The sequence below is a fragment of the Gadus morhua genome, chromosome 8, assembly GCF_902167405.1.
Source record: "Gadus morhua chromosome 8, gadMor3.0, whole genome shotgun sequence".
In the NCBI taxonomy this organism is placed as follows: Eukaryota; Metazoa; Chordata; class Actinopteri; order Gadiformes; family Gadidae; genus Gadus; species Gadus morhua.
Genome location: NC_044055.1, coordinates 6,000,862 through 6,013,361, shown reverse-complemented (window position 1 = coordinate 6,013,361; position 12,500 = coordinate 6,000,862). Strand labels below are relative to the sequence as shown.

Here is a 12,500-nt window from a genome sequence, read left to right as displayed (position 1 = left end):
ACACAGGCAAACACACACCTAACCCTGACTCTATACTTGGAACGGCGAAGACAGACCGAAATGCAAACGGGCCGACAGACTGATTAATAGCCACGCAGGGCCACAACCTCAGTTGATCTGAATAATTAACCATGTCTCTCTCTCCCTCCCTCTCAATCTCTCTCTTTCTGTCTCTCCCATCTCTCTTTCTCTCTCTCTCTCTCTCTCTCTCTCTCTCTCTCCATCCCCTCTCCCCCTCCCACCTCTCTATCCCCCTCTCCCTCCCCTCTCCCCCCTCTTTCTCTCCCCCCTCCTCCTCCCACCTCTCCCCCCTCCTCTCTCTCTCTCTCTCTCCCCCCTCTCTCCCCCTCTCCCTCCCCTCTCCCCCTCTCCCCCTCCCCCCTCTTTCTCTCCTCCCTCCTCCTCCCACCTCTCCCCCTCTCTCTCTCTCTCTCTCTCTCTCTCTCTCTCTCTCTCTCTCTCTCTCTCTCTCTCTCTCTCTCTCTCTCTCTCCATCCCCTCTCCCCCTCCCACCTCTCCCTCCCCTCTCTCTCTCTCTCCCCCCTCTTTCTCACCCCCTCCTCCTCCCACCTCTCCTCCCTCCTCTCTCTCTCTCCCCCTCCCTTCCAGGTCCTTAGCGGTGGGCCAGCAGTACTCGTCGCTGGGCACCCAGCCCATCCTGTGCGGCTCCATCCCTGGCCTGGTGCCCAAGCAGCTGCGCTTCTGCCGCAACTACGTGGAGATCATGCCCAGCGTGGCGGAGGGCGTGAAGATCGGCATCCAGGAGTGCCAGCACCAGTTCAGGGGACGCCGCTGGAACTGCACCACCATCAACAACAGCCTGGCCATCTTCGGCCCCGTGCTGGACAAAGGTGAGCGGAGAGACGCAACGCACACACACTGACACACACACGCACGCACACACACGCAGACACACACACACACACACACACACAACACACACACACACACACACACACACACACACGCACACAGACAGACACACAAACACACACACACACACACACACAAAAATGGTTTTGATAGAGTATTGTTAGCCTCGTAGCATCATTGGTATCGTTAGCATCGTAGGGTCATTGATATCTTTAGCGTTAGCCGCACGTTTCTCGAACGAAGCGGGAATCTAGGTGCAGTTCCGCCCCATTTCAGGGGTTCTCTTCCTGCCCAGGCTCTGTGCCGTCTCCCCCCACGAAGTTCTGCTAACATGGTAGGGCTGAAGGATCCCAGACTAGTGTAAAGTGTGAATGGTCTACACACACCCTGCCATCCTCCTCCTCATCTTCATTCTCTTCATCATCGTCCTCGTCCTCATTCTCTTCATCATCATCCCATATTATCATCATCAGTGTCAGCATCAACATCAATAGACCAATAGATAGGATACAGTGTTTTTTCTTGGTTTCCCTTTACTGATATTATTACAGTAGTACTGGTAATACTGAGGGTAACCAGTCCTATTATTAAGCTCGTTCTAGGAACTACTTTAAAGATATAGACGTCCATTGCTCAATCTCGCCTTGTTGTCAAAGAACAAGTAGGAATAAGTCGCAATACAATCCAGCTATTTATTTACCAGAATACCTGAGGAACTGTTTTGCAATTTCTGAGAATCCCCCCGAAAACTTGGAAAGAGAATGGGTTGTAGGAACATCGTGAGAGAAGAGAAAGGAGAGGAAAATGCGCCTCGAGGCTTTGAGGTCGAATCATTACCTTAACATGGCGGCTTCTGGCAATGCCTCACCATCGGATTAGAAAAGTTACACTCTGCTAGCGCATCAGTCATCGTGCTCACGCCACTCCCTGTTCAAATATAGCCGCAGAAACCGTACAGAAACGGGCCATAAGCCACATGTACGCATGAGCTAAAGTATGCACACAAGCCGGGCCCGGAACGCACTGGGCCGTTCGGGGGGTTTTCTCCCGGAGGGAATCCCCTCCGACTTCCCCCCCTTGTGCCGTCGTGGTGAGTTAGCCCCCCTCTGGGCAGCCTTGCGGGACTTATGGCTTTTCTCCTCCGTTTAGAAGAACAAATACAGAAGAAAACCGATGCTCCCAAAAAAGTCATCAATTGCCGGTTTAATCCGGGGCTCAGACTGTCAAACTGCAGCAGGTGCTCATAATATAAGAGAGAGGTATATCAGTGCATTAATACAACCTTGTTACTGATTTGCTATCCACGGATTTAGATTTTACTTTTTCAGGCTGGATGTGTGTCCAAAGCATGTGTGTATGTGTGTGTGTCTCATAACTGTCACCTAGTTGAGAAAAGACTGATGTTCTCTCTTATGACGGTGGGTGGGTGTGTGTTGTGGGTGGAGGGGTTTGAGGTCAGTAAGGGCAATTGCTTTTAATAAACTCTCCCGCCGGTTCCTACCATGACAGAGCAGGTCCGAGGCCAAGGCAGGGGGGCGGCGATGAGGGGTCCGCAGTCCGAGAGACTATTGTGGTGTGAACGGCCATTGATGCCTTCCCATTGGCTCTCCACTCTGGCTCTGCATCGCAGGGGCAGTGAGAGGAGAGGAGAGGGTGAGGGTGAAGGAGCAGAGGGGTAGAGCTGGGTAGGGGGAGAGAGAGAGAGAGAGAGAGAGAGAGAGAGAGAGAGAGAGAGAGAGAGAGAGAGAGAGAGAGAGAGAGAGAGAGAAGGTAAGGGAGAGGGAGAGGGAGAGGGAGAGGGAGAGAGAGAGAGAGAGAGAGAAAGGGAGAGGAAGAGACAGAGTGAGACAGAGAGAGACAGAGAGTTACTCCCGGGCTTTGGGCTTGGGTAAATGATTTTTGATTGGATTAGGGTCACTCAGGCCCTTAATAATGTGAGAGGTCAAAGTGTCTGGATTAAGTGTCTTTGTCGGGGGACCCTGGCGAAAGTGACTCCGGGGGCTCGCGGTTCTTTGATAGGGCTTAGCGGAGTCACTGGTGCTCGATTCATTGGCTGCGCTCGGATCTGCCGGCCGTGTCTGTCTGCCCTGGGTCCGTTGTCCTCGCTGAGGTCTGTCTGTCTGTCTCTATGTCGGCTGCACACACTCGGGTGGTGGGTTGTAACAGGACGGGGGTTAGCGTTAGGGACAGGGTGAGGGTGAGGGTTAGGATGAGGGTTAGAGTGAGGGTTGGGGTGTGGGTTAGGGTGTGGTCATGGCGTTGCATCAACGTCCAACCATAACTCTAGCAGCCATGATGTGTATTTGACTGCTATTTATTTTCCAAGACATGCATTGACACAGAAAGTAGTGCGGATGAATGACCTGAAGAAATGTAAGAACACACCTGGAGAAGAGCAACTTTGCATATTACAATCGATTCATCCGGAGCGCAAGCAAACACATGCATGCGTGCACGGATACGCACGTGCACACATGCACATGGGCCCCCACATCCACACACAAAGACAGGCACACACGCACACACACACACACACATACACACACACACACACACGCACGCACACACATACACATGCACACATGCACATACACACACACACCCACACACACACACACTAACAGAAACACAAACACACACACTGCATACCGCTGATGTCTAGCTCTCCTCACTTATACATCGCTTCCCTTTATCCCTCTCTCTCTCTCTCTCTCTCTCTCTCTCTCTCTCTCTCTCTCTCTCTCTCTCTCCCTCTCTCTCTCTCTCTCCCTCTCTCTCTCTCTCCCTCTCTCTCTCCCTCTCTCTCTCTCTCTCTCTCTCTCTCTCTCTCTCTCTCTCTCTCTCTCTCTCTCTCTCTCTCTCTCTCTCTCTTTCCCACTTTCTTACTCCCTCTGCCTTCCCCGCCCCCCCCGTCCCTCCCCTCCTCCCCTCCCCCACGCCCTCCCTCTCTCCACACGCCGGATCACGAGCCCTGCCCCGAGGCCGTGTCTGCGTCAGCGCTCATTAATTTACATTTACCAAAGTGTCAAAACACGCCACGCTGGAATCTGCCCCCGCGATGAAAGGTGGCCGAGGCGCAGGCTGATCCCAGACCTGCCCGGTGCCACCGCTGCCCCACACAGAGGGGAGCCCCCCCTCCGAGACGACCAAGGGTTAGGGTCTGCTTTAAGGAACCGTTCGCAAAGGAGTCGAAGGGGAAGACGAAAAAATTACTGGAAAAAAAAACGCACGTCCGAACACGCAGCGGGGAGTCGTAATGTTTTACGCGTGACCGATAAAAAAAAAACACACAAATTAGGGTTGACGCTCAATAGGAGGAAAAAAAACCGACGCCGGAGCGCGTCGGAGGTGATTTTACCGGTGATCCGACGACGCACGCTGCGTAAGCTCATCGCCCGCGATCACGATCGAGACTGGAATCTCACCAAACAGGCAGGCCTGGTCCAGACCCCCCCCATGGGAGAGGGTGGGGGTTAGGGACCGGGAGCGAGACGGACGTTCATAACCTCCTGCCCGATCCGTCCCAAACCAGTCCCACGTCCCGCCCCCGCCAAGGTAAAGGTCGGGAGGAGGGGGGGGACGCAGGTTACGACCTTTGACACCCGGGGAGGTGAGAGTGTTGCGATTTAGGATGTCCCTGAGCTCTCTGGCTTTTCACCAAACGCATGTTCCCCCCATCCCGGTCAGGGTGTGTGTGTGTGTGTGTGTGTGTGTGTGTGTGGGGGGGGGGGGGGGGGGGGGGGGGGGGTGCGGCAGGGCGAGGATCCCACCCCCGGTATATCATTAACTCTGGGCCGCCGGGAGAAAGAGGGGGGTGTGGTAAGTGGAGTTGATGGGGGGACCTTAGGCCCGGCGACCCGCTGGGCTCTGCTCCGAACACAATATCTCCGCAACCAGGAGATTAGGGCCCAAGAAAAAGCGCTTTTCCCCATTCACACGCCCTTTAGATTGTTTTATTAAACCATTTGAATAGGGATTTCCCCGTCGCCCGACAAGCAGGGTCCGACCGGCGCATAGTTGTGTGTTGCTATGACTTAACTTGGTTCTCACTAATCACTGGCCAGGGCAAATTTCATATAAAATATCTGGGCCCATTGTGGGGGTAACTCAGCGTGACAGTGGCAGCACAATAGGGGATTCAGCCCCCCAGCATGTTATGGGGACCCCTTGCCATGCCGGGGTCTGGCGGGGTTCGGTGGGGTAGCACAGTTTGGGAGGGAGCGTGTTAAAAGGCCGTAAATGCCCCTTTTTTAAAAGGCAGGAATTAGAGCGACCGGGGAACGGGGCTGGGGTCCGCAGCGAGGTGAGCTCAGATACGTTCTCGGTTAAAGCTAATTAATAATGGAACACACATGGAGTTTGTTTAACGTGCATGGAGTGATGTTTTCGGGTTGGTCAAATTCTTAAATCTCATATAGTGCTGTTTGATGTTTGAGAATTTGAACACAATTGAATACGAATTAAATTTGAATTCGAATTTCTAAATCTTAAATATCTTACAGTGCTGTCCAGAATGTATAGGACATTCTAAACAGCACAATATGATTTTTAAGAATTTGTATCCAATTTGAATTCAAAATTAAAATACTTAACCATCATATACGGCTGTTTAGAAAATTATAAACTTCCTAAGCAGCACTATATGATATTTAAATATTTGAAATTTGAATTTAAATTAAATTATAATTCCTAAATATCATATAGGGCTGTTTAGAACGTACACAACCTTCTAAAGACCCCTATATGATATTTAAGAATTTGAATTATCATAAAATGTTTTTTGAATTTGTGTTAAAGACATGCTCCTTTATTAATTTTGCCAACCTAACCCGAGTTCAGTTGTGATGAAGGTGTTGAAGATACATGACAAGGCTGGTATCAAGAACCCTTGTTTAAGCTTGTTTAAACCCACATATCACAGACAATGAATATTCGCGTTCCCTCCCTCTATTGTCCTGTTAAAGGCAGATAAGGAGGAGGAAGCCTTCACTCTCTTCCATTGTTGCCCAAAAAACATTAGAACCACTGTCGTCCTGCTACACTCAAACCAAAACATCTGTGTTGTGACGCGAGTGACACGAGACCCAGATGTGCATGACAGGAGGAGGTACTGCACCACGCTCCGGGGTTTGTTTACACGCTTTGGTTTATTCTCCCTGTGTCTCTGGAACACAGCTGTGTCGGGAAATAAACACCCGTTTCATACTTCACTCGTCCTCTGTTCAACCACTCCGACCACAGAAACTGGCGAACAAAAACGCAGCTTCTACTCTCTGTGACTTCTTCAACCCCTTCATCGCTTTAACCCAAATGCCCCCTGTGCTGTGGGTTATTATCCAATAGGGAACCGACCCGGGTTTTATAGACTTCCTCTCAATAACAGTGTGTCACCGGGCGCTTACACTTCACAGGATGCAACGCCGAACGGCACGGGACCTTTTTTTTATAACAGACCAATGGTTCACAGACACGCACGCACGCACGCACACACACGTACACGCAGGCAAGTGCGCACACACAGGAACACTCACACTCACACGCACACGCACGCACGCAGGCAAACACTCTTACACACACAACATACAAGCGCACACACACACATACAAACACAACATACAAGCACATACAAACACACACACACACATTCAAGGGCACGCACACTCACACACACACACACACACACACATACACTCACACACACGCAGGTGTGACACCACATTGTTCTTTCTCCTTCTCTTGCGGATCAGCAGGCAGTGGGCAGCCCTCCTCACACGGTGCTACTGTGGAGCGCTACTGTTGGCAGTGCCAGTAGACTTTCTATTGCGTCATTGTTTCTAATGCCCTTTAGTCCTCAGACTGGTTGAAACCTGCCCATAGGGAGGAGCCTATGCTCCCCATAGCTTTATGCTTCTCCTCCACCCTCTCCCTCTCTCTTTCTCTCCCTCTCACCTCTCTCTTTCTGTCTTTCCTTTGAAAAATGATGAATGCACACACAACAACAAACACGTTCACACACACACACACATCACACATCACACACACACACACAGACACACACACACACACACACACACACACAGATACACACACAAACACACACGCACACACGCACACACACACACACACACACACACACACACACACACGTCCCATATCCCTCATGTTGCTAATCATTTATCTATTAGGCTCACTTCATGTTTCTTTACTTTTTCTTTTGTTTACCATCTCTCTCTCTCTCTCTCTCTCTCTCTCTCTCTCTCTCTCTCTCTCTCTCTCTCTCTCTCTCTCTCTCTCTCTCTCTCTCTCTCTCTCTCTCTCTCTCCTTCTCTCTCTCTCTCTCTCTCTCTCTCTCTCTCCTTTCTTTCGCTCTCTTGGTCTTTTCCTGTGGTTATGCAAGACCATACAAGCACATATATTCAAGACAACCTCCCTGACACAGTGAATCCTGTAAAAAAGCAGGGAGGGCTGTAGCATGGAATTTGCCAAACACACACACACACACACACACACACACACACACACACACACACACACACACACACACACACAAGCACACAAGCACTGACACACACACACACACACACACACACATTCACGATTCAGCTTGTCGCTCTCAAACACACACCCTATCGCGACAGTGTGTTGGAGTGGGGGGCCCTTAATCTACCTGGGCCGTCACACGGAGCAACCAGTGCATTGTGTACAGCCGGGCCCTTCAGTGTGAGGGGCCGTTTCCTAACCTTTTAAAAGCTTAATTGAGTCTCTTAATTATAGGCTCTGTCAGGTCGCTCTCGTCCTCTCATCTCTCTGGAAGTTCCTGATCCCCCGTGAGTCACCAGCCAGCTATGCCAGACGGAGACAGAGAGCGAGCTCTGTCAGGATCGATGTCTCGTGCCGGTTGAAGCCGCGCACGCTTACGCCACGGTCTCTGAGACCCCGACACGCCCCGTCCGTTTGAACCCCACAATTGATGACTCGCTGGGGCCCAACCGCCCGGATTCCTGGGTGATGCGTACGAATCAGACCCCCTGAGTGTGATCTGGGTGTCAGTGTAGTGAAGGGAATGACGTCGCACGACGATAAACAACAGCGGGCTAGCTAGGGTTAGCCCCGCCGCACAGCGATGAAGTCAGGCGAATGCTTGTTCCGAGGATATCTGGAACAAGATGAGATCGTATAAGAAATCAACAAAAACAGCTGATTGGGAATCAATTGCGGACGGGAATCACGCAACAAAACTGTATACCGTACAGAATACCTTACACTGAACCAGTTTGAGGCAACAACAGTGCAAAGAGATGCAGTAGTATATGAAGTAGTACATGAAGTATATGAAGTACAAGTGCAATAAGAAGAACGTCTTTTATTTGATCCTCGCTTTGTAAGGATAGGTGCCAACTCATCCCTTCCTATACTGGTGTTTTTGTTTGGTCATTGGTGTTAGCATTCGCCTGAGCCTTAGCATTTACCTTAGCAGTAGCATTAGCATTAGCATTAGCCGGTGGTTCTGAACCCCTCTCTCTCCCTTCCTTCCTTCCCTCCAGCCACGCGGGAGTCGGCGTTCGTCCACGCCATCGCCTCGGCGGGCGTGGCCTTCGCGGTGACCCGTTCCTGCGCCGAGGGCTCGGCCACCATCTGCGGCTGCGACGCGCGCCACAAGGGCCCCCCCGGCGAGGGCTGGAAGTGGGGCGGCTGCAGCGAGGACGTGGAGTTCGGCAGCATGGTGTCCCGGGAGTTCGCTGACGCCCGGGAGAACCGCCCCGACGCACGGTCGGCCATGAACCGCCAGAACAACGAGGCGGGGAGGACGGTGAGTTCCCTTCGTGTTTTTATTCCCCTCTTTCTAGCTAGCCGTTAGCCGTTGCAGTTTTTCATACATTCAGTCCAAGGTCGTGTTCGTCATGGTTTTATTAAGATACAGGCGAGTCAATAAAAATGCATTCTCAATGACAGTATGGCTAAGGCGAGAGAGGTTCGAGCGGGTCACAATGAAGTTTAACAGTTGATTAATCAGTTTCACTTTTTAACTATGTTTTTTCACACTAAGTAAAAATAGTAGCAGCCGGAGCTACAAAATGCAGTTGTTCACACATGCATACATAGACATCATAACACTTCCCTGAAGCAGAGTACAGGAATAGTTATGGTCAGTTCAGGGAATGGAACCCCCATGACATTAAGGATAAAAGCCCCACGCTGTAACCCACCTCACTAACGATACCTTTTAGGTATCGTTCGTTAGGTTAACTTTCTTAAGCCTCAGCTCCACCTTGGTGTCATCCTGCTTGTATCCTTTGTATTGAACTCAGTTCAATTACATTTGTGTAGCCCTTGATCACAGGTGTAGTCTCCAAGGGCTTTACAGGTCATGTATGTATTGCCTCCATCATGACTCCCTCATGTTCCTCCGCCTCTCATGCAGTCGCTCAACGACAACATGTTCCTGAAGTGCAAGTGCCACGGGCTGTCGGGCAGCTGCGAGGTGAAGACCTGCTGGTGGTCCCAGCCCGACTTCCGGGTGATCGGGGACTACATGAAGGACAAGTACGACAGCGCCTCGGAGATGGTGGTGGAGAAGCACCAGGAGTTCCGCGGCTGGGTGGAGACGCTGCGGCCCAAGTACAACTACTTCAAGCCGCCCACGGACACCGACCTGGTCTACTACGAGACCTCGCCCAACTTCTGCGACCCCAACCCGGAGACGGGATCCTTCGGCACGCGCGACCGCTCCTGCAACCTGACGTCGCACGGCATCGACGGCTGCGACCTGCTGTGCTGCGGGCGGGGCCACAACACACGGACGGAGCAGAGGAAGGAGAAATGCAACTGCATCTTCCACTGGTGCTGCTACGTCAGCTGCCAGGAGTGCACCCGGGTGTACGACGTGCACACCTGTAAATAATTCGGCGGCACGGGGGCGGCGATGACTCGTGCAGTTTTTTTTTGGTTTATTTCTTTCCTTGAACCGAGACGTCGTGAGCTCAGTAGGCGGGAGAAAGGAAGGGTTAGAGGGAGAGCGCCGGGGCCAGGTCGGGAGAGACTTCTCGAAGCCGTCCGACACTGGCTGCGGATTCGGCCGATGGCCCCAGAAGATGGAGGGATGAACCGGGGGCTTGTTTTTTTTCGTGTGGCGCCGTGGAACTAAACTTTTGAGCCAGTTCCCTGACGTTATTAACTGAAATAGTTGAACAAAGGTGAAAACGAAAAAAAAAAAAAAAACGAATTATAAGGTTTGCTCCGTTTTTAACTGTGGAAGGTATGACGTTGATGGGCCACAGATAGTTGATCCGGTATGAATGGTTTCGAGGGATGTGGAGGAAGGGGCCAGGAGGGTAGGTCTGTGTTTCACAGGGCCAGACAAGAGGTACTTTGTCCTGCTGTAGGACAGGGAAAGAGTTGGCCAACTATGCCCGGACGACAAAGCACCATATTGGTGACTTCATCGTATATACTACGCATAGATCGTTTGTGTTTTTATTTAACAGGGCAATACTGATTGCTGATTGCGAAACACTGTGGCTTATGATGAAAATGTCCATTTTTATAATCATTCAGAACCAATCTCCCTAACGAGAAATACTAGCTTCCCGTACACACAATAGCATGCATTCGCCTTAATATATGTATTTTTTTTTTACCAATGTTACCCAGCATTGACATGGCATGAATGAGTATTTTATTTAGCTGTAGGTGTACACTGTCGACATGTTAGCTACGTTTAGGTTAAGAATGCACTTGCACCTGAGTGAATGTAGTGGTTACACAATAGCGTGTTTATGTATTCCCAAATTCTTAAGCTAATTCATTAATATCTGATTTAAAGTAGTATTTCTTCGTAGAATAAATGAGCCATGTTGATAAAAATTCTAAAAATAATAATGATAAAACTGGTCAAATAGGAACACAAGTAGATCCTAAAACGTTCTCCCCATAATGCAGTTACAGAAATGAAATTGTGACAGTAGTTGTGTTTTTTGAACGTTTTTTCTTTTTCTTTTGATGGTTTGTCAATCGAACTACGTACAGAGTTATGACCAAAGAAACGCGAGTCTCCCCAGAGGGTCCGAGAAGCTGTAACTTAATCTTGACAGGTCAGCACTTGTGTCTTGTTTAGGAATATGAAGCGTGTTACCTTGTTCTTATCAGTATTAGCATTGCCTTGTGTGCTTGGTGTGAAAACTAACAAAAAAAGGGGCCTTCTTTCTTTTAATTCTCTTTTGTTTTTTTATTTGTCTCAAATGGAAGTAGACTCTTTGTCAAAAAAAGTCCAACAAACTACTAACTAAGCTGTATCATGTAAGCTGTGTCAAATGCAGTACAGCCAGCCGTTGGTGGACAATGACCTTCAAAAGCCTGTTCATGTGGGATTTCTCTGTTGTGGCTTCTGTTCCTTCAACTAAACCACCAGCAGCATCACTGAAACTACACTGATCCTCTTTCTACTTTAATGCTGCTAAGTTAAGATTATGTTTTTTGTGTGAGTGTGTGTGTGTGAGTGTATGTGCATTTAGCTCTCTCAGTGCGTCTCGGTCCTATCTTTTGTGTATACGTTTGTGTGTATCGATTCTTTCCGTGAAAGAAACAATTTTAGATGTAGTTTTTGAGAAAAAAATGAAATGTGAAGTCTTTACTAATCCTTGTATAAAGTAATGTAAATTAACCTATTAGAACAAACTAGATTTTCTGCATTATTTTTGTCGAAAACTGTTTCCTGGTGGTTGTGCGATCAGCAAAAAAAAAGACACACCATTAATATCACACGAGAAGATGAACACAAAGGTCCATGGCATGTATTTATTTAGGATTTAAAAATAAATCACGGCTGAGATATAATGGCTCTCTATGAAGCAGTTAAAATGTGTATCCAGGATGTGTGTTAAAAGTCTGCACTAGGGAGGAACAGTGCGTTAACAATGTAATGTTTACAGGCCGTAGCAATGTCTGAGGCACCTATCCTACCCTTCATCTAAACGCTGCAGTCATGTCCATCATGTCATTTTAAAAGGCCATCCACCATTTTTTTTACAAGACATCTTCAATAAAATACACAGCCAAGATTTTGCCGTCTTGCATTTGTCACGCTAAACTGTACGTTGCTTCTCGGTAATGTTTGAGTTTGTATGTGTAGACTTTTTTTTGTGGCCTAATTTTTCTAAGTTGGTAAAAATCCAAAGTTTTGTACAAACTAGTGATGAGTTTTGCCGAATTTCTAAACCTGGATATTTTGTTTTTGTAATTATTTATTTCATCCTATGTATATATTAGTAAGTAAAAGTCTATATATTTACAGATTAAATCAGTTTTGTTTTTGTTTTTTTGAAAAGTGTTGAACAGTGCTGTAGAATTCTTACCTCATGTATGGCTGGTTATTATTTTACTGACTGGTTCTCTAAACGCCTGGAGTAGATGTCCAAATATTAACTCTTTCACGAATAATAAAACAACACAAACAACTTGTAATGTGAAATCAGATGTTTTACAAGCTGTACAAGTTTGAGGATTTCAACCTGGTCGATTTATGAGATGATAGCAAGTACCACAATCTATTGATTTTAAATGAGAAAGAAATATAAATGTACAACCCTAAAGCATTATGATTTTAATATAATGGCCGCTTTTTCAACATA

General features: G+C 48.6%; 1 protein-coding gene across 1 annotated transcript in view; it reads left to right on the top strand.

The window, feature by feature from the left end:
• Positions 1–12,314, top strand: part of wnt3a (wingless-type MMTV integration site family, member 3A) — a 17,846-nt gene extending 5,532 nt beyond the window's left edge. The window contains exons 2-4 of the mRNA XM_030362583.1: positions 610–851; positions 8,418–8,683; positions 9,296–12,314. Of these exons, the coding sequence (XP_030218443.1) occupies positions 610–851; positions 8,418–8,683; positions 9,296–9,775 (988 nt within the window). The 3' untranslated portion in view covers positions 9,776–12,314. The remainder of the gene's footprint in view (positions 1–609; positions 852–8,417; positions 8,684–9,295) is intronic.
• Positions 12,315–12,500: the final 186 nt, after the last annotated feature.